At 29.3% G+C, this 24434-nt stretch overlaps 1 protein-coding gene across 1 annotated transcript; it reads left to right on the top strand.

The window, feature by feature from the left end:
* Window positions 1-384: 384 nt before the first annotated feature.
* On the top strand, window positions 385-24417 carry LOC111613269 (ubiquitin carboxyl-terminal hydrolase 30-like; the record flags this gene model as incomplete). Its single annotated transcript, XM_023354619.1, has 9 exons — window positions 385-582; window positions 11368-11541; window positions 16843-16937; window positions 20586-20684; window positions 20773-20913; window positions 22232-22291; window positions 22747-22905; window positions 23998-24200; window positions 24304-24417. Coding segments are annotated over exons 1-9 (1151 nt in total), but the record flags the coding sequence as incomplete, so codon positions are not given.
* Between the last annotated feature and the right edge of the window lie 17 nt (window positions 24418-24434).

Genomic DNA, 24434 nt, shown 5'->3' with positions numbered 1-24434 from the left:
TTTTTAAAATAAAATATCGTAACAGATGGCGCCACCACAATTTTGAATACTTTTTCCGGAAAAGTTACGAAACTCGTTGCGGGATTTCTTTAATTGACATTCAAAATTATTAAATCTTTTTTTTTAGATAAAATAAATATACGATCTGTATGAAATTATCTCCATAACTAATAGACGGCGATATATCTGTTGGTGAGCCTACATACTACTGAAGGAGAATGCCGATATATAATAGTTATGTATATTATTTTAAAATCGAAGAGAAAAAGTAATAATTTGTACTTCATTAACACATATTTCCGAATATATAAAACATTAAATAATAAACAGAATTCCGAATAATGAAAATGCGCCATCTGTTACGACTTTTAAGAAAACGAAGTTATTTTTTTTTACGTCCACGTGACGAAAACACGAGTGACATCATTAATATGGCGGCGCTCTTGGGAAGTTGTCCACGATTGAATTAGCGAAAGATGGATAGCGGACGATTGTGTTTTTTGGGTGCTCTGACTGCAGTTTTGATATCTGGCGTTTATATATTATGGGGTCCAACTCCTAAACAGAAGAAAAGAAGGAAAGGTAATTTTAATGCAAAGTCCTTGAGTTTTGTACACAGAAACTAATCAGTTACATCATGTGAGATCAATCTGTTTCGCTTTGTATACAAAGATAAGTAATTCAATTAATTGATCGATTAATTATGTTTTTTTTTCTCATTAAAAAATCGCATTTAATCCAAATTAATTAATTAAATTTAAAATATTTTAAACATTGTACATACATTTAATTATAACACAAGTTTTAATTTATTGTTTATTAGTAAACATTGTGAAAAGTGTGTTTATAGAATTTTTAATAAAAACATGAATTTAGAACTTTTTAGAATGTAAAATACACTTTTTTTTGAGAATTTTATTATGTTCTAGATTGAATGAATAATTAAAATTCTTCTAGGCATTATAATTAAACAATGAACTTATATGTTTGAGTGAGTTTGTATATTATATATACAGTAGATCCCCCTATAAAACCGTTTCCTATAGTTATGATTCCTATAAAAATTGTGGCATTATCCGTAAACAACGGTAAAAATAACTCCTATAATACGTAAAACGTCATCGGGCAGCCGAACTACTTACCCGCCGTCCGTAGCGCCACGCTACGGAGAGATTTCTATCGTCTGGACAGTATTATATAAATTATATATAAATTAGGTACTGTACATATAATTATATATTAATTATATATAAATTAGGTACTGTATATATAATTATATATTAACTTAATTTATTGTAACTTTATTATAATTAAATATATATTTTTCGCCGTCTAGCGTCACGCTACGGCGAGTTAGGCGACCTATCGTCTGTTTAGTACTGTAATTTTATACATTTCTTGTGAAAGAAACATTTCTTATTTAACGGCCATAAAAATTATTTATATTAATGATGTCTCCAAAGGTCAACGAAGTTTTCGCAGAAAAATAATATCAGAAATNCGATCACACGATTGATCGTTGTTAAAAATTCCCTGTTATAGTTACCCAAACGTGTACCGAATTGTTACGTGATCGAAACTAATGTAGAAAGTAGATTGTGTCGAACATCGGTATCTTTCATGTCGTTAAACAACCAAAACACGAGTCCTTGGCACCGAACGGGTAAGAAAAGTGTCGTGTGACACTACAACGTTATCCCGTTTTGTTTATCTTTCATCCATCTTCGTTTCGGATCCAACTCGGCTATTTTTAGCCATTTTAACGTCAGATTTTCTACATCAATCTACCTCGAATTAACGCCGACAACCGAATTGCCACGCGTGACCATGTATTAAAAAAACTAAATTATTCGAAAAGCACGTGATGATTGGGTTTCTTTCGTATCGAACCATTTCAACAGCAAAGTTGTCACTAAAGGATATACCTTTAGCAGAGTACTACGTCGAAAAATACTTCACGAAGAAGTGAAGGGTATTGCAAATCAAGTAACCACGAAGAACCATTCGTATAAGAATTTCATTAAAACGCGATAGTTTCGAACAAAATTTCCTATTAGATAAATAATTTATGTAAAAATATTCTAACATTCATCTAGTAAAAGTCATAAATTCCTCATTACTTATTTTCCCTAGAGGTTATTTACTTACATTTACATTTCCTTTCCCCTTTGTGACAATGATTTTGAGTTAAAAAAGAAAGACAAGTCAATATTGTACGACCATTTTAAATATTCATTTTGAAATTTAAGTTGTTAATTTATATATATATAAATATATAATATAATTTAATTTAATACACTTTGCATTCCTGGTTCTTATATGTACAAATTAAAACGTCAGGTTGATTGAATCTGATATTTAGATTAATGCCAAATGATTGCCAGATTGTATCGGGTTATATTAATAATAGCATTAATATAACCTGATGTAATATTAGTTCTTATATAAGACAATTTTTGATAATGCATCTCATAACATTTCAACTAACCAGAATTAACTAACCAAAGAATACTAAAACAATTCATAGGGATTGTATTAGAATGATCGTCGTAGAATAATGTTAAGTATGTCGTATTAAAAACATTTTTAAGAAATATAAATTTTAAAAGTTTTCTGACAATGTCCTTACTGCAACAGACATTTTAAAAAATTTTTAAGTTTTAAAAAATAATTTAATTTAAACTTTAATATATGTTTACCTTATCTATATTTATACTTTTAAATTAAAGTTATTTTGAAAAATAAATTATAATAATTACCTTAACTAACATTTCCTAAAGGATTTTAACATTTTTTTAACGTTTGGTTTAAGTAAATCTCATGAAGAATATAGAATATTTTATTCATTTTACTTTTCATTAATATATAGAATGCTTTTAGAATGCAGTACATAAAATTACAATATTTTTAAAATTTTGTAAACAATTGGATGTTTGAAACATTCCAATTTGGAATTTCAGAATGTCATACTTCCGATCTGAACCTGAGGCAGGTTTATAAAATAAACCAAAAGTTTTCATGTTTGTTTAATGATTTTGGAAAAGTCTAAATGGTTTTGATTTTAGAGGTTATCTGTTTTAGCTTTGTTACTGGATTTTAGAATAAAACAAAATTTTTTTAAATCAATTTTACTTGTTTTCTGTTTTGCTTATTGCTTTAAATATCTATTATTTTCTTATTTGTTTCTCATTTCATATTGCTTCTTTTATGTTGTATAATCTAATCAACAATTTCATTTTATTTTATTTCATTTAAAATGATTGGCTAATAGGTTAAAAGTGTTTCAAACTAATTAACAAGGATGAACTAATCACTATAGTTAATCTGTTATCTCCAATTATTTATTGCATTTGGAGAATGTGAGTAAGGTGAATGGATTATGCTTGAACTAAGTACAATTTTCAACAATAAATAATGGAAAATTTCATTCGAATTTACAGAATTTGTAGGAACGAGGAAAGTATATAAATTGGGGTTACACTGTTGATTATTTGTTTATAAACAAAATCACATTATTGTTAATAATATCAATATTAAATTAATAAACAATAAATTCTTCAATTAAATGCAATAATTTTGAAAACTTTATATCTAGTGATACATAATATCAGTAGTTATTGGATGTATATTTTTTATCCATTGTTATCAAGTGATTTAAAGTACCAACAAAGTACCTGTACATGATGTGATTATATTATAAATATGCCACTGTCATTTAATTATTTGAGGGTTATATAAATTAATAATAGTATATTAAAAAAATATAGTTATAATAATACATTACATTTTAATAACACAAAATATTGAAAAAAATGCAAAAATACATTATATTTTAATCAATTAAGTTATGAATTTTATGCTATTATTTGTTCTCATATGTTATTGCATGTTCAAAAAAAATATGTATGTATATATTGTTTATTAAGAATTTATTGGAGACCAGATATATACAATCAACTTGTAAAATTTTAATCTAGAGATGCTTTAGTAGAATAGTATTAAAAATGCTACAGCATCTTATATACCATCTTAAATCTTACATACTATCAAATATACTGATGATAAGATTGTCTTCTACTTTCACTTTCACAAAGTGTATGCTATATCATTTTATCTTCATTGTCTCTAATTAAAATGAGATTAAGATTAAATAATAAATAAATCTGAGATTTTCATTTCAATATCTTTAAAATGACTTAGTATTTGCCTACTACTTGTTACCAAACATAATAATAATTATACTTTAAAGGAATACTAAAAAATATTTGGTTAATGTTACCTATGGTTCCAAGATGGCGGCAATTAGGTTAGGTTAGGTTAGGTCAGATCAGTGTTTTTCATCCTGTGGGTCGCAACTCCAAGGGGGGTCGCAAAGCCTTACACGGGGGTCGGGGGAAAAGAAAAAGACAAGTGTTTGTAGGTCCTACACTACAATAAAAAAAACTACAGTCTCAGTGAGAAGGCTGTGCCTGTTTATTTTACAGTACAATTGGTGTTTAGATCGATATTTAGGTCTCAACAGAAAAAATCTTAGATACTTAGTTTTTAAAATCACCAACATAGTTTTAATATGGCCCTGGGGGGGTCACCAGAATATTTTAACTTGTAAAGGGGTCGCTTATTCAAGAAGGTTGAAAAACACTGGGTTAGATTAACTATATTTTTAGTAGACATTTATTTATTTATTTATTTTGTTCAAGAACTACCATGTTTCCCCGAAAATAAGACAGTGTCTTATATTAATTTTTGCTCTGAAAAATGCGCTAGGTCTTATTTTCAGGGAATGTCTTATTTTTTCCAGGAAGAAGAATTCACATTTATTATTGAACAAAAAAATTCCCAAGTCAAACTTAGACGAGAGTGATGTATATCCAGTGTGTCGAACTGTCGCCTTTTTATAGCGTCAACATCGGACTCGATGACCAATTAGTGCTTACTGAACCATAGCACTATGCAAATGTCATGTGGCGTGATTCCCGGCCGACCAATTAGCCATCCCCAGCCGTAACATTATGCAAATCTGTGATTACCAAGCCATAGTCTTATGCATATCATGCCGTGTGGCGTAATTGTCTGCTGACCAATCAGTGGCTGTACTTTCAAAAAGCCAATGGCCACTTTCAACCATCTGTCGATGACCGTTACGACTAAAAAAAAACTTTGCTAGGTCTTACTTTCAGGGGGAGGTCTTATATTTTGCAATTCAGCAAAATCTGTGCTAGGTCTTATTTTCTGCGGATGTCTTATTTTCGGGGAAACACGGTACTGTTAATCAATAACTAGTGACGTGCGGCAGCTCTCCTCTGGGAGGAGTCCATCTGGACTATGAACAGTCAGAAGCACTGCCATCTTGGAACCAAAGGTAACATTAACCAAATATTATAGGCATAGTTGATTCATTAACCTGTGGTTATCAAACTATGGCCTCTGGTCCAAACCTGGCCTACAAAACATATTAATCTGGAGTCAAATATATCACTGGTAACAGTTATAATTGCAATCACAGGCAGATTCAAACATTTTCTTACACATCAGTATTTGCTTATATTTTGATAGATTAGAACACAAAATGTTAAAATATTGGAGTATGAAGGTATGTGTCATTGGAATTCTAAAATGATGCATTATGGCTAGCAAATCAACATTAAATTTTAGGTTGAACTTGGTAAAAACATCACTAAAGCATTTATCTATTTAAAGAAGTAGATTGACATTACAAATGATAAAAATAGGCTTACTTTTTGCATATCTACTATATAAAGCTGAAAAACTGGGCATTTTCTTTCTTTCTGTCACTGTATGCCAAAAATGGCAACTAGGGGCACCCCTAGCTATTATTTAAATTAACAATAAATTCAGTATATTATTATTTGATGCAGTTTTTTGCATTTTTGGCTGCATTTTAGTAGGGTATGCCCTGAGAAATTCAGTATATTATTAGTTTTATTTGTAATGGGAATTTATTATTTATACCACGGAATGACACCACTGCTGCTAGAACGCCCACTAGGGAGCATCCCGGGCTACTAGAATAGAAGGATTAGAAGTATGAAATAATCTAATAATCTTAATCTTTGTTGTTGCTTTTTTGCCTGGGCAACACCAGGCTTATCTCCTGGTACGGAATATAGAAGGAATTTTTGGCTTGTCTACTTACAACTTATGTGCAAATTGGCCTGCCAATTGAAAAGTTTGGGCACCACTGCATTAAACTATAAAACCCAATTAGGAAATTTTTAATTTCTAAAATCTGGCATACTATCTTACATCATTTGATTAGCCGTTCTCCCTGTATGATGTGAAAGATTTACTTTATCTTGTTTGAAAGAACTAACAAGAAGCTGTTTTATGCATCACTACAAAGAATATATTTTCTGATTTATGTTGTTGTTATTAAATCATGATGTTGCTTTAACTTGTGCCATATTATATAACATACTTGCCAACCTTAGATTAAAGATGAAGCTGACTTAATAGCTAGGAAAGGCTGAGAAGTAAAAAAAACAAAGTTACAGAAAGATTGTAGACAAAATTTGTGGCACTTTTAAGCATTTATTCAATCTTCATTCTCTTTATCACAAAATACTTTTATAATAATGGCTTTTTCTACTATAAGCACATTACTAATAGTAAAAAAGTAGAATACAGAGTAACAGTATGTTATATTATATAATAAGTATTATGTAAAAAGCTAATTATCTATAGACAAAAATTAAAATAATTCCATATAGTCTGTAGCTCAGAGAATATGATTTTGACATGACAGATTTACAAGAATTTTCAAATTGGCATTCTCTTAATAGATGTACAGCCTTGTATATCTATCACATTTTCAGACAAAATTTTGTATGCAATCATTTTTTAGAAAAAAATTAATTTTTCATAATTTAATCAAAAATTTAAAGCTTTCATTGGAATTCTTGTATGTATACAGCAAAATTGAACTCAAAGAAAATGTTAATATTAGGAATAAAACAGTTCATAAAAGCATATATAAAAACATTCATAAATGCAAACTTGGAATTGCTAGTATTGGTCATAAATTCATATTTGTGAAGACAATGCATTAAGTGCATGATTAATAATGCTCCACAACTTCCAGTGTATTTGACAATTCTCCACTAGATCCACTTATCTGTTTAATAATAATGGTATATGACATTTTTGTGGAAGAAGTGCATCCATTTTTTTTACAAAGTTTTAAGGAGGTAGTAGAAATAGTAGAAAGGTAAAGGGCACTTTGAAGTTAGTAGAAGAAATGAATAACAGTTTTTGCAAAATGTGTTAAGTAGCTTAAAAACTATTATCAAAATACTTTGCTGCAATATTAACTGCTGTCTCCACACTTGTTTCCAACATGTCTGTAATGCATCTTTTATTGATTAAAAAGAAAAATATTTATATATTCAGATAAATATAAATATGACTACATATACATCTAATTAATATTTTCTCATTATTTTAAATATAAATATAGCATCATAAATATGCCTTCTACAAGCAGTAAAGAAAGTCTGTTTGATAATAGCAATACAACATCATAAATAATTTTGTCACTTGCAGTAGAAAAAGTGGAAGTTGAGGAACATTATCGAATATGCCCAATAGGTACAGTCGACCCTCCTATAACACGGTTGATAATTCCGTTTTATATGAATTCCATGTTGTATGAGTCAAGTAGATTTTACAAATACGTGAGCCGTTCACAGCCCGGCACACATATTTGTAAAATCTAAGTGACTCATACAACATGGAATTCATATAAAACGGAATTATCAACCGTGTTATAGGGGGTCGACTGTATTTATATTATCTGAAAAAGGTGGAGATTTTATAGTTCAGGTTGACAGCCTGACAACTGCTTCCAAAGGCAGATTCTCAGTAAAAAGCCTGAGGGATTGGCAACTATAATAAGGGTTTAAAAGTATAATATTTACTAAATACATTTTTTACATGAAGAATTTTTGCTTAAAGAAACACATTTTGTCAAAGCATCTAATTAAATTTCTGAGAAAATAAAATTAATTTAATTACTATGCATTTGAATAAATTAATTATACTTGTTAGATCTTCCTATTTTTGTAGCAAACGACAAAGATCTATCAATATTCATGAAAAATCTTTTGTCATTTAAACTGATTTGCTGGAATTAAGAAAGGTGGTTTCTGTTTTGCATTTCAACAGATGAATAGTAATTAAAGTAAATACTAAATTTTTGAATTGTAAAGTTATCTTGTTATGTATGTTTTCAATTAAATTTATTGGATCTCTCTCCAAACACAGTCTCTCACATTAAAACAATATTCCACTCTGTGGTTTCTTATGTTCATCATAAGTTCAGTCAAATCCACAATAATACAGTAAGACTTCACAAAGTTATCAAACCACTTGTGAAAATTTCTGAATATCTCACCTGGCCTTAAATCTGATTTTCAGAACAGTAGCCTTATGGTTTCACTATTTAATTTGACTATTAATTCTATTCATTATTATTTAACTTAGATATTATAAATAACTTAATAGTAAAAATGTAAGATGACTTCTCCTTTGTTACTTTTTTGGTATTATTGTAGATCAGTGATTCTCAAAGTAGGTGCTACTGCCCCTAGTCTAGTGCCTTCTAGTACTCTTTGGGTGGCACTAGAAGGTATTGAAACAGTAGGAGCATTGGTAGACAAGGGAGACAAAAATTCATTACTCAATTTTAAATAAATATATTGTAAAATCAGTTTTGAGACATACAACTATACTAATTAATAAAGTACTTTAAGATATTTTTAGACAATTATTTTTTTCATTTATAAAATAAATGCTTACATTGGAAAATAAATTTTTAATTTATCATTTTTGTCATTTTTGATTGATTTATGGAAGTGCTAAAGAAATATATGCATTAAAGGAGATAGTAGTCCAAAATGTTTGGGAAACATTGTTCTAGATTGAGATCAAAAGGTTGTTCATATCTGGGGGATGCTTATGGTTGTTGCGGCATCTTTTTTGATACTAAAGCAATCAATTTTGTTATTTTAAATTAAAAATAAATATGAGAATTCTTTGATAAATGGGTAAATAACATAGTACTAACATTTACCCACCTATGAGGATATACTCATATGTGGGTAAACAGCATGTGTTTAACTACCAAGTAAATTTTAGCTACAAGAAGTCATGTAATACTTAGTACTATGTCATCCTTGTAAGTTATATTCCAAAATTTTTGAGATGAGTTTCAAACTGATACTTGCAATAGTAATGTCATCATGTGAGTTTCGGTCAAGACAATCCAGAATTTTGAGTTTGAGAATATCATCTAGTTTGGAACAGTACCTAAAAATTAATCTTAAATGTATATTAATTGCAAAACAATATGAAGGTAATAATACTTCCCCATATCAAATGGTAACATACTGGTACACGTACTTTTAAAGTGGAAGATACAGCAGATGAACAATACATCTGGCATCCACCAACAAAAATTAACAATATGTCAATTGTAGCCATTATGTATATTCTTGAGATTGATTGGTGATGGGCTGCATCAATTCAGCAGCAGAGACTGAATCGTACTGCCTATACAGTCATATTCTTTCAAAAATATTGCATAAAAGAAAAGTTTGCACTTTATGGATACCATATGTCTCGATGATACGTAGTAATGTGGAGAGAATGTGTGAATACATGACAGATTATTTTGAAGGATGTTGATAAGATGAGCCATTGTTTTATTGCATCAGAATTCACAAAAATTTAGCATAATTTCCTTATTATTCTTACTAATACTAATCTTTACAGCTTCCTCATTTCTATCTGAGTGTCTGTGCAATGTCAGCTTCATTGTGTTACTGTAACAGATCTATTGTAGCCACATTTGTCAAATTTGTGCCAAAAATTTGTAATATAATTTTGTTAAAACTTCCATTTTTCACTTTTACAAATCTGTCATATTTTTGGAGAAAAACTATCATTGCTATGACTTATCAAATACTTTCCATGTAATAATGCATATTGCATGACTTCACTGGCAAAAAGAAACTTTATTCAAACAGAAAAAAAAGTAAAAAAATATTCAATACATTGAAAAGTGTGGGACACAGACTAGAATAATTACGTATGAAATCAAAATAACTAATTTTGATATTTTATTGTGAAAATAAAAAATGTAATGATTTTATACCTTTTAGAATCACACACAATCATTCTGTAATTTATATAATTTATGATTAATCTATCAATTCATAATTATCAATTACCCAGTTTCTATTTTCTACTTAACGGTTTTGAATAGCTAATGTAAAAAGAATGATCTAAGAAGTTGGATAACTAAGGTAATTTTAAGATATTAAGTAATATTCTTGGGAAAACAACAGGTGGCACATGTCTTAGTATTCTCCAAATCTTTCTTGAGTAACACCCATATTTTCAAGATCCTGGTATGCCACTGCGTAACGTGGTCGGGTATTTTGCCTCAGAAGACATCTAGCTTGGGTAAAAAACAGGATGGGAAAAAATAGAAAGGATAGTTCTACATCAGACTAAGTAGAATGAAGTTGTTCTTTATTTATATGTATCTTACATACTATATGTAAGATACATATAAATAAAGAACAACTTCATTCTACTTAGTCTGATGTAGAACTATCCTTTCTATTTTTTCCCTTCCTGTTTTTTACCCAAGCTAGATGTCTTCTGAGGCAAAATACCCGACCACGTTACGCAGTGGCATACCAGGATCTTGAAAATATGGGTGTTACTCAAGATATGGGTGTTACATAGATAGTTAGTGTGTGTGTGTGTGTGTATATACTGTATATATATATAGAATATAGATGCATGATCAACACATCTTGAAGCTCATTGTATGTTATAGAAATTATATGATCATTAAATCTACAAATATAATAATATCATATGTTACAAGTTGAGCATTTTAAAGTAAAACCACTTCCATTCCAGTCATTTCTTAATTAATTTCTTAATTTAATTATTAAAACTAAACAATATATGGCAATATAACTGTCTACAGTATAGTGCAGAATTTATGTAATTTCAATAAACTATTAACTAAACACATTAATTAAAAATGGAGTTAATAATTTGACATTTATTAAACTGTACAGTACATTATTAGGAATTGTTTTCAGTCAATTCCTAATAATGTAAAATAAATAAATACTTGTCATCTAATTATGATTAAGCTATCATTAATGTGCACAATTATTATAGATGTAATAAATTCCTTTGTTATGTCACTATGGTTGAGATTATTTAAATTGAATAAATCACAAATATATTAAGCATAAGATATTTTAATTTATGAAATAATTTCACATTAGTGTTTGTAATAACAAGTATGAATTTTATTTTCAGATTTAATTCCAGGATTGCAAAATCTTGGAAATTCTTGTTTCTTAAATGTAGTCCTTCAAGCTTTGGCTTCTTGGTCCTCATTTCTTCATTGGTTAGAAGGAATTTCCACAAAAAATAAGTTATCAAATAAACCAAACTATAGTCTGGTTGATGCATTGTATCAAACATTGAAAGGTTTGAATGTTTAAAATTTATTATTTCAAAAGTTAAAAAAAATTTTAATTAAATTAAAATTATTATAATTTTGAATATGCTATTTCTACATATAATTATTTCAAGAGTTTTTTTAAATATAAATTTTTAATTCATTTATTTTAAAATGTAGCGAAATTGTAGAGTGTGAAAGATAAATTGAAAGTCAAGGTTTATACAAGGACAAAAATGTTGCTTATACTTTTACAGAATTCATCTCTAAAATATGATAAATCTAAGAAAATCATGTACAGAATTTTAGCTTTATCACAATGCTATTTTATGATTAATTGTAAATGAAGAATTACTCAAAGTATGAGTAAAACACTCCAAAATTATAAAATTTTCAAAAATGCTTTTGTAAACATCCCCACCCTTTTATCATGATGGATACTCACCCACACCATTACATAACATTGGTCTACATCAAGTTTTCTGATTTCAGGCTGACAATTGATTGTTAGTAACTCAAGGATGCTGAACCTAAAAGTCATATCCATTTTTATCAATCACATCAGGTATCCCCACGATGAGGAATGTAAGTGAAGGTACTGTTACATATCATTTTACCAATTCTTTGTTCTCTGTTGCAAATTTAACCTGACATGGCAAATGTTTGTTGAAAGTGTAAGAATGTCCTGGACATATTTTACTATACTTGTGGTTGTTTTACAACACTAAAATAATGAACAAATATATCTGCCTATAAAATGTATTTTGGAGTTTGACTGGGTGACCATGACAAGACCTGGGTTCCACATAATATGCAGATCACGTATTGAAAATCACAGATAAATGGACCCAATGGTCAGAGAAAAAAGCCTTAGTTTTTGAATGGCAATAGTGTGGTGAAAGCAACAAAAAACATGTTAATGACTGCTATTTTTGTGGTGAATGTATTAAGCTTCAGCAAAAAGAATAAACATTCCCTACACTATCTAATTTACTCTCAAGGAGACCCATTCCTCATTTCAATGAAATACCTGACCCTATTTCCGCAAATTTGCGAGTTCAAGCAATGAAGATTCAAAGTATCCTTGCAAATACAGATAGTATGATGAGGACTTTGTGTTTTTGCTGTCAGTTGATGAAAACAGGATGTGCAACCCTTTCACTCAAGCTGAGTTAAATGATCTTGTATATGATCTTTATCTCATCGGCAGACATATTGAGTTCAAGACTTAAGGAAAGAAATATGCTAGATCATGGAACAACCTTCATGTATAAGAATATATATATTTTTAGATTTAGATTTTTTTAGATTTTACAGAAAATATTTTCAGATGAACAAATATCTTGTCTACGGTATTGATGTGAAGGGATTGATTGAAGCTATGGGGTGCAAATATCATGCAGAAGATTGAAGTCTCTTCATTGACAGCTTGAAGAGAAGTTTAAAATGTGTGTTGCTGCACAATGACAACAAGTTAGCTTCCATTCCAATTGGTCACTCTATACAAATGAAAGAAATTTATGAAACAGTGAAACTTCTTTTTTTAAGATAAAGTATATTGGTTATATGGTTGATACTAGGTAAGCAGATAGGTTACATCAGGGGTGAGCAACCTTTTTAATCAACGGGCCAATTTAAATTTTAAAATTTTTTGGCGGGCCGTACATAAAGTAACACTTATTAATAATTTACAAAACTTTATTTATAATAAACACTAGAATAAAAAAATATAAAATTTTAAAAAAAAAGTAAAGATTTCATATACAAATTTTAATGCAAAATAAAAACAAACAAGAAAAGAACAGAAAAACGAATTTACTTGAAATTTTTAATGAGAAATTTGGCACTGTTTTTTCGATACAAGCTGATCAATATCAGCCGGAATTGATGAGGTAGCTACACGTACGCAGCTTTCTAATCGTGCATCACTCAGTCTTGATCGGTGGTCATTTTTGATTAATTTCATGGTTGAAAATAATTGTTCGCAAACATACGTACTTCCGAACAGAGACATCATTTGCTTTGCATTTTTCGTCAAAAGCGGAAATTTCTCAGGGCTCACATAAGATTTATAAAAATTTTCGATGTTTACTGAGAAAAATACATTTTTTAAATCGGTATTATTCTGCATGTCAATCACTTCCATTTGAAAGTCTTCGGGAACTGTATCCACATCGATATTAAATGGCGAGGAAAACATTTTCATGGAAACCGCTGTCTTCTCAGCTTTGAACATTTGGAATCGTAATTGAAATTCGTTGATTAAAATGTCTATATATTGTGCGTATTTTTGAGAAGTAGTAACGTTTTCTTTTTCTAAATGTGGAAAGTGAGACACATTATTCTGCAAAAGATGCTGTTTCCACAATTTTAATTTGCGCTCAAAGCCCTGAATTTTATCATACAAATTGTGAATAAACTGTCCTTTGTGTTGAAGTTACACATTAAGATCATTGAGATGCTGAATCATGTCGATAAGAAACCCAAACTCGCACATCCATTCTTTATTACCAAAATGAGGAAAGGCATATCCCTTCATATCCAAGAACAATTGTATTTCGCTTTTTAAGTTGTATACTCTTTTTAGCTTTGCACCTCTACTAAGCCAACGTACTTCGGTACGTTGGCTTAGTAGAGCCACGTCGCCATATTCAGTTTCTAAATCTTTCAGGAATTCTTTAAATTCACGGTGATTTAACGTGCGCGACTTTATAAAACTGATTAGTTTAATTATTGGTACTGTGACATTTGGCAAACTCAATCTTTTCACACACAAATTTTCTTGGTGAATTATGCAGTGGTTAATGAATATTTCCCTTCCTGTGACCTTCTTAATGTCTTGAAATAGCCTTCCCCCTCCTCCTCCTCCTCCATGCTTGACATTGCTCATTCTCCATCTGTCGATATACCAATAATCTTTTCTAATGAAATTGAAAAATTTTCCAACACAGACTTTAGTTCATCGTACAGGTCTTTGCCGGTTGTAGTCCCTTGCATTGGAATCAGTGAACACAATTCTTCGGTAATATTAAATTTGGTGTCAATACCACGTAAAAATATAGCCAGTTGTGCTGTATCGCTAATATCGCAACTCTCATCAAGTGCCAAAGAACAGTATTCGAATTTTGCAATGCGTTCACGAAGCGTTGTTGCTATGTTCTCGGACAAGTCTTCAATTCTCCTTGCAATGGTGAATCTTGATAAACTAATGTTTGAAATAATATTTATTTTATCAGGAAATGCTATTTCTGCAACAGCAGTCAGACATTCTTTTATCATCTCTCCATCCGCAAAGGGTTTCATTTTTTTTGCCAGTATTTGACTGACAACAAAACTAGCCTTTACTGCCGTATTTGATAAAATAGCTTGATTTTTAAAAATAGCCTGTTGTTTTCCCAAGTTTTTCTCCATTTGATTAAACTTATCTATCCGGAGTTGTCCTGTTAAGTTTTTATATTGTTGTTCATGTTTTGTATCGTAATGCCTTTTTATGTTATATTCTTTTAATGTCGACACAGTCTCTGAGCATATTAAGCATACAGCTTTATCTTCGACGAAAGTGAAAAAATAATCAAATTTCCACTTTTCTTGGAAATGCCTGTGCTCATCCGCAACCTTCCGTTTTTTTGTTTGCTTTTCCGACATGCTATTATGGATTAAAAATTTGAAAGTTAAAAAAATTGTAGGAAAACTTAATTTTGAAAAAAAAAAACTCTAATATTACCTTTTTGACAATAATATTGCACTCACGCCTTTCAAGAAACACAAGAATTGCTAAAATTGCTAGTTAACAGCTTACCAGTCTGACTGATTGTGTGACAGAAGCAAACACAAACAAGCACAGACGCGGCGCGTTCGTATTGCATGTTTGAACAAGTCGCCGACAAGTGAGTAACTCGTCACAAAAAATTGTTTCGGTTTAGTATGTACTACCATTTTATTATAATTAATTTTATAACAATATATTGATGGGAGAAAGTCGATAAAATAAATTCAATTTTAAAAATGCTTGGCGGGCCGCATAAACATATTTAACGGGCCGCTTGCGGCCCGCGTGTTGCTCATCCCTGGGTTACATGAAATACCCATGCTTTTTGTGACTATGGGATAGCTGTGCAAGGGCAAGAAAAGAGAGGCCTGTTGGAGGAATTTCATGTTGGTCAAAAGAATATACAAAATGACCCCTTGTTGACCCTAATAAAGTTTTACTCTCTCCCCTTCACATAAAATTATGGCTTATGAAGCAATATACAAATTCTCTGAATAAACATAGTGCCTGCTTCAAGTACATCTGTTCTAAATTTCCTGCACTGTTTTCTGAGAAAGGTAAAGCTGATGTTTTTGTGAAGACAAAAAATTTCAACATAATAAACAGCATGGAGAAAGATGCTTTGATGTGCATTTTCTGATGATGTTAGAAACTTATTTGGCAACTTCAGAGCAGACAACTAGGAGGTTCTGGTTGAAACTTTGTTGACAGCTTTTCCAGATGTTAAGAGCAAACATAAGTGTCAAGGTGCATTTCCTGCATGGCCACATAAACTTTCCTTCAAATCTTGGTTCCGTAAGTGAGGAACAAGGCAAGTGCTTCCACCAGATATAAAGATCATGCAACACCAATACCAAGGCAGATGAAACAAAATCGTGATAGCAGACTATTGTTGGTGCTTGCAATATGACACTATTGATTCCACCTACTCCAGAAAATCAAAGAAGCAAAAGTTCTTGCCTGATTAAGTACTTACACATTTTCATTTATTCTTGTGAATGGAAAATTACTTTTTTTAGTATTAACATAGTCATAAGTTCATTGTTATGTGTAATGAAGTTTGTGAAATATCTGCGTAAAGCTGAAACTTGTATAAATGAATAATTGTGAACTGTGAAAAACTGAGACATGATACATAATTTCTGATTGCATATCTGAAATCAGCAGTCTCAAGTTGTACAAAATCGGTTTAAAAAAAGGTTTGTTACTGACTTAGATGTGTAAACCAGTGTAATATATGGACAACAGTAACTAAAAGTAACTGTAAATCAAAAATTCTCTCTTACTACCTCACAATATTACTAGTGTAAACAAATGTTATCATCCTGATGGCAAAGATAGTCTAATGAGATATGATTGAAGGAGTTATAAATGCATTTCTCTTTAAACTAACCATCAAATGCTTTCAAGATATACTTGAAGAACATACAACAAATAATTTTCTGGAATTGAATCCATTTATTAAATGAGATTTATCTGTACATATATATTTTATGATAGTTGTATACTGAATATTATATAAAAAAGCTTTGTAAGTAAATTTATAATTATTATATTATAGAACTAAATAATCAGAACAGCCACGATGTATATAGTCCTGTCAATGTCATTGAAGCTTTACAAGCAAGAAGATGGGTTATAACTAGTGAAGAACAGGTAAATTATTTTGTTCTATTAATTAATATTGTTTGATTTTTAACTATTTTGCTCAAAAAATTGTTCAAATTGTTTTGTATTTTTCTGAGAATGATGTAAAGATTAATTCTAAAAACTTTAAAAAAGTGCCCTATTCAGTGTTAAAAAATCTTGATCAAGAACATTTGGAAAGATATAAATATACCAATAGAAAAAAATATTATAAAAAATCTAATTTGTCTGCTTTAAAACAATATTAGAACAAAATTAACAGCAAATAGTCTTTTCTAATGAGCTGTTATAATAAATTCAGCAAAAATAGAGCATAAATCATTAATAAATAACTTATAATTTGTGAAGATTTATTATTCACAATTTAAGGAAATTGTATTCTATAAATTTAATAATCATGACCATAATTAAATTAATGGAATGGGAAGATTAGAACTCTTAAATTGCACTGTTGTTTACAAGCATTATTAAGTTATTTTTGGATATATTAAGAATTGTTAAACTGATAAGTATCATCTAAAATATTATACAATGTTCTCTCGTATTTGCATTGGTTCTGTTATCTCCAAATATTTATTAGATTCAAAACTTTGAAATTACATTATTCTTCTAACTTAAATTTATATATTTTTCTAACATTGCTGTAACAAATATCAATGACATTAATTCTGATGTAATTATAAGTAATTTGATATATAAATCACTCATAAATATTTCAAAAAGAAGAGCATAAATTTGAATTTTAAATTTTTCTGGCAACATTTAAATCATTAGAATTTAAATCTAGGCAGTCCCAAACTTACAAACATAATGTGTTTTCAGAAAAGATCCGTGAATATTGAATATTATAAAAGAAGTTCCATTTCCAGAGTACAAAATCTTTTATTAAGGTTTTAATTTTTTTTACAGTAAAATGCATAAAAACGGTCTGCAATAAAAATCAAAATGCATAAAACCTTAGATTAAACAGGGGGACAATAACATAGCAGAAAATGCTGCTGCTACAAGTTATTGAACTTGCAAGTTTTGTTTATCCTCTGAAAATGTACAGTACAAAAGTATAAATTTATCACATAAAAGTGTTATCAAAGTAGTATGTAAGTTATCTGAAAGTCAAATGTCCAGAAGTCAAGGACTGCATAATAATCAAAGAAAATTATATGCAATTGGAAATTTAAATTGCTAGTATTAAAAAATTGTAGTTTTTTTTTATTAGAAACGAAACAAATTATTTTATAAATATTAGACATTAATACAAGTAAATTATACTATAAAAAAAAAGAGCAAAGTATTATACTGTTTTACATTTGTAACAATAAAAGATGCATTTAAGATAGCATGTTTGTGGCTAATGTAAGGCAAATTGTAGTTGAAAAATATAATTGTGTTAATAAAATATGTTTGTATCGCTGTCTGATTGCAGCATTATTTTATTTTGGAAAGATTTGCATTATAGTAAACTCTTTACATTAATCAGTTTTGTAAAAGACTTCATAATTGTCTTTCAAATCTTTGATTCTGTTTATTATCAATGGAACAAATAGGTTTCAAATCTGTTCTCATCATAGTTTTAATCTCTTTCTAAAAGATTGGGAAGAGTTAAGGGGATTTTTTAAAATTTTAAATCATATAGTCAAACCCTGTTTATCTGGATCAGATGGGACCAGAACCAATCTGATTTTGATGACTGAGCAGCAAGTTGGCAGCTGATTACTCTGGGGGGTTTGGGGTTGAAATAAATATTAGATCATTCAGCCATCCTATTGTGGGCCTAGCCGAACTCATAATAAACTTGCTAAAAAAACAATTGTCTTAGTGCTCGCAAGGCAGAAAGAGTTTTAAAAAATCCAATCTGATTAATTAAGATCCAGATAAACTGAAATTAGTGAGGTATTGAAGTTAAAATCTAAAATATTATCTATACTGAAAACACCTTTTGCGTGCAAGTTTATTATATGCAAAACAAATTATGTATGTATTTATGCAACTGGAACAGGAAATTTAGAATATAACCATACCTCTTCTTCAGTTTCAGCAAAGAAATTAGATTTTAATATCATATGTTATGTTAACTTTTATGATTATATTCACTAATGCTAGAGGAAGGCTGATTAAAATAAACCAGCAACAAGTTGCTTAACTTTCTGGAAACATTTAAAATTTTGGTGGTGCATTCTGTAATCATATTTTATTAAAAAGCCTTTTTATATTTTTAACTATTATAAAATAGCATAAAGCTTAATTTTGAGTTGGATGTGTTTTATAAATGATAATCACAATTTTACTTGTTATTAAGTCTGATCTTACTGGAGATACACATGACCCCATTATCTTCCCATCCCCTCAACCTTTGATCATCAAAATTTAATAACATCAATCCCCCTAATACACAAACCTCCTTGCAAAATTTCAGAAATTTTTGATGAAAAGCACAGGAGTTATTAAGCTTCAAAGAGGGTGAACAAAATTGTGCTCCGTACACATTAACATCAATACATACATACATACAGAAATTACCTCCAAATTTTTTTGCATTTCTGGACATTTCAAGGTGTCCCGAGTCCAAAAATGTAAAATCTTAGGGGGGTCATTTTTTTGACTTTCCCTCTGTTATATATAACAGTTGAAAAAATAAAAAATGGCTGAAAATGTTTGTAATATATGGCATTAAAACCTAATTTCTAAATTTACATGCTTTACTGACTTGAAAACAATAGAAATTTTAAAATTACATAAATAAGAACATAAAAATTACTCAGTACATACAAACAGTACATCTCTCCCTTAATAGTCTGACAGGTATAGGACCAAAGGGGTGTTGGATTACGAAGTGTCCAGATTACCGAAAATAATTACATATTTTGCATTGTTTTGCTAGCAGTAGCTTACAATATTCCCTACTCCAACTGTTCGAACAGAACTGCTCACAGAAAACACACGAAATGTGTGTCATTGTGTAAGAATTGGATGGGGAGATTCACGTCGCGACATGCTTCTGTGCAAGCAGACACGTAATGGGGATGGGTACCTTGATGGGAGGTGCGTCGGACTACTGAGCTTGTTGGATTAAAAAACGTCAGACTATCAAAGGAGAGCTGTATTTAATTTTATCCCCACATATGTGAGATTGCTACATAGGTATATATTAAGGTTGTAAATGTTTCAATGATCTCACAAACATCACAAAAAATACTTTTCCATGAAATGTGTAAAAATTTAAAAAGAAACAACTATTCAAACCAATCTGGATGAATGGTATCCAGATAAATAGAGATTTGACTGTATTGTGAATTATGCTGCCAGATGCATCATTAAAAAAGTACTCAATTAGGAAATAATAGAGCCATTGTTTTAATATGATTTATTTTCTACAGCACGTATTAAAATTACAATACATTATAAATCATATTATTTCAAAGATTTAAACTTAAATAGTCTGCATAAAAATGGACTATTTTTTATTAATTTTTCTAGAAGGAGGAATATAATCAAAAATCTAATTAGTATATTTCTGATTTTAAGTCATTAACTCTTTTGCAAATATATTTCATATAAGATTTTTTAAATCTGAATAGATCTTTCCTTTGATACATTTTGAAATTGGACATATTTGTTATGAATTTTTACATAACAATTTGATGTATTATTAAAAATTAGGATGCTCACGAGCTATTTCATGTATTAACTACTACATTAGAAGAAGAATTATTGCCTCATTTGTCTGTATTGTCACTTTCTGATGTAAACCAATTAGTGGTGAGTAAGATTTTATTAGTTATATAATGTTTTATATAAACCTTTTTTTTTTTTATTATTCTATATTCGTTTTAAAAATACTTTTAAGGATAAAGTAGATGTTACGGATCACCAGACAGGAAAAATTATAAACAGATTTTCTTATCCTCAAACTAAAGTTCTTAAGTATGAATGTCCAACAAGAGGACTTCTTGCTAGTCAATTAAGATGCAAAACATGTGGCTACAGGGTAAGTACGAAGATTAATTATTAAAAAGTAATGTGATCAATTGTAGATAAATTGAACAATATAAAACAGAACTGTTGATATTAGAATAAGTATCATGTAAATAGAATTAATGTTTTAAATTTTAAATTTATATAATTAGAAAATAAATAAATATGTTCAATGTTAGAATAAAGTATTACTGCTGTAAGACTACAGGAATTTGAGCATTAATCTTTGGAAAGAGAAAAGAGATTGAAACTGTTTGATTCTGAACGCTAGTGGAGTGTTTCTTAAATCCGTGGGTCTGAAAAGCTTTTCAAGTGTAAACATTTTGTAATTTTAGAGTTTTAGCACAGTTCAGTGCTCTCATCTAATGACTACGCACACATTTGACTAGAGAACCTACTGAACCTACTCTAGATATTTCCATTGCTACAGGCTTCCAGAAGCTAGATGAGTCATAAAAGTTTCTTAAAGCTGTGATTCTAAAAAGTTTAGGAAATATTGCCCTTGTGTGCAATTGGTTTTCAAGTGAATGGAGTTAAGAATTAAATGATTTAAGTCAGTCATGAGTAACCTGTGACCTCCAGGGCTTTGGCAACATAATTTTATTTTCCTGTTTTCCATCTCATGCCATTACATCCCAAACAAGGAGTTGCAACCCTGGTGGGGTTACCAATTTTCTGTATGGTATTATGTAAATTCTAAATTCTTTTTATACTCATTGTCTCTCTGCTAAGAATATTTAAAAAACTTTGAAAAAGATTCCTTATAAAGAATTCAAATGTCCTGACTAACAATGTCTGATTAATAACATTCTACTCTCGTAAAGTTTAATTGCTTTTTAACTTTAATAGTAGTTTTCTTGTTTATGGAAAACCACCTGTATATAATTAAACCCACTGATTTAAATAAACTGTTTTATTATTTTGCATTTGTAAATTTATTTACCATCAGAATACAATTTTCTCTCAAAAGCAAAAGACATTTGTCTGGTAAGCCCCCCTTTGGGTTCTGCACTGGTAATCCCCCCTTTGGGTTCTTCTGGATCTGCCACTGCTTGGTTTACTACTTGATTAAATTTAAATTCATTTTATTACGATTAATAGATCACAATATACCATTTATTGTGTATATTTCAGAGAATATTTTATGATTTTATGACAATAAAGTCCCAAAAATCAAATAAGTCTGGTATATAAATTATAAATTAAAAGTTATATTTTGGTAATTAAACATTGAATTATTTATAAATAACAAATTTTATATTATATAACATATAAATATTATAAATTTTAAGAATCTAAGAAACTCTGAAGTTTATATTATATATTTTCAGTATCCCATCTGTTATGACACTTTCGACAGTATTTCTCTCACCATCCCAAATCCTCATTTTGTAAGTTTTTAAATTATTTTTATATTTGCTAATGCAATACTTTTATATCTTATGATTCTAAATATTCTTATTATAGAAAGTTAACGTAAGGATATTTCATGTAATATATGTGTAGTTGCAACCTCTCTAATATTTAATTTAAATGTGGCACTCTCTCTTTGACCATTTTTTTACAAGGTTTTTATTTTAATTGTACGAAATGTTGTATTTAAGTGCTTTATGTAGTTGGAAGTATGTTACCAGAAATGTAATCTTGAGTCCATATAGGAAGTTAGATGGCCTGTTTAACAGCTTGTTCTTTGAAATAAAGTTGTAAAAGTATAGGTGTAATAGTATTTGTTATACTTTGAAACATAATTTTATGGAATACTCCTTAAATTCTATAAATATTTTTGAACTAATAAGTGAATAGTTGAGAGATTTATAAAATACTAAAACGTTTTTTTTTTATTTAGGGCCATCTAAGAATACAAGACTGTTTAAAGAAATTTATATCGTGTGAACTTGTTCAGGATGTCAACTGTGAAGGATGTGCCAATAAACAAAACTGCAAAAACTCTAATGATCAAAATTCCTATAAATCTACATTTATTAAGCAGTTAACAATTGGCAAGGTGAATAGAATTCTACTTTTTTATACATTTATCTTTTTTTTTTTTTTTTTAAACCATACTTGAAAATGAATTATTCTTATTTAAAGCTTGTCTTTATAAGTTATATCATCTAATGTTTTTTGGAATCTGACAATGCAACACAGAGCCTGTTCATTCAAAATATATTAGTTTCAAACAATATAATGAGAAAGAACAAAAATTATGTAGACTTTACATGTAGAATCTGCTTCAAAATTAATAAAAATGTAATAACTATATCAGTTGAGTAAGTACGTGATAGAATTTTTAAGATTGTTTTTTAAATATTTTTTATTTGATACATAACTTACAATATAGGTGTGGATGATGGAATTGACTCAAGACATAAATAAATTTATCTGTTATAAGTTAATTACTTAAATACATACAAAAAGATTTAGTTAAATTATTTAATGAGTATTCATACAATCATACATCTGTCTTCCTTGTACAACAGTCATTCTTTTTATTGTAAGGGCCTCATCAATCTCAGCTATATAACTGCTCTTTGCTTCATTTATCCCTGTGGATTTACTAGAAGCTTGTACTCTTTCCAATATTGTTTTGTGGTTCATTGGAACTACTAAGATCTCTAGTTTCAACAAGGTGATGACTAGCAATTTACTACTACTACTACAATTCAATTATATCCATATAAGAAGTCTATTTAATTTTGATTTTTATTCTCTTCAAAAGAAAGCATTACACAATCTAAAAATATAAGACAAAGACTTGCTTTAAATATGTTAGACTCTTGCTTTAAGTTAGGATCTTTTTCTTTAAAGTCAGTATGAATTTTCTGTTTTGATTATATGAAAATGGCATATTTTTCTGTTGGTCATTAAAACTATTATTACTAATATTATCCCAATTTTATATGGAAATGATAATTTTTGAAAAATCATTGTAAAAATCACTAATGACAACAGTAAAACTCTGCTTTTACATATTACCTTAGTACTAAACTGTTTTTTAAAACTTTTAGCAATTTATGATAAACAGTGTTAATTTTCTTCAATTTCTGTATAACATGTAATTCTTGTATAATAAATAAATAAATAATTGTTTCGTTAGCTGCCAGTATGTTTGTGCTTCCATATTCAACGAACTATTTGGTTGAGCAACGGCATGCCAATAAAATGTTCAGATCACGTGGCTTTTCCCGAACTTCTGAGCATGGACGACTATGTGTATCATGGAGGGAAAAACAAAAATATGGATGGAGTCATCTATCCTTGGACACGCTTAATTGGTGGAAGTCACTTTGATTGTAATAAGTGAGTTATTTCAAATTCTATACATATTTTAAAATCATCACTTGAAATTTTACACAGAAATAAATTATTATTTTTTTCTATAATTTTAAATATGAAAATTTAGAACAACAGACATTGGAGAAAATGATTTGAAATCTAAACAAAAAATTCTTATGGATGCATTTAGAAGACATTCTATTCCAAATCCTGAATCTCTTAGCATTTCTTCAGATGGAAGGTATGAGGTTTTTTACA

The sequence above is a fragment of the Centruroides sculpturatus genome, unplaced genomic scaffold, assembly GCF_000671375.1.
Source record: "Centruroides sculpturatus isolate CEXI.00-Female unplaced genomic scaffold, Cexi_2.0 scaffold1918, whole genome shotgun sequence".
In the NCBI taxonomy this organism is placed as follows: domain Eukaryota; kingdom Metazoa; phylum Arthropoda; class Arachnida; order Scorpiones; family Buthidae; genus Centruroides; species Centruroides sculpturatus.
The sequence above is the reverse complement of the archived record's forward strand: the minus strand, read 5'-3'. Positions and strand labels throughout refer to the sequence as shown.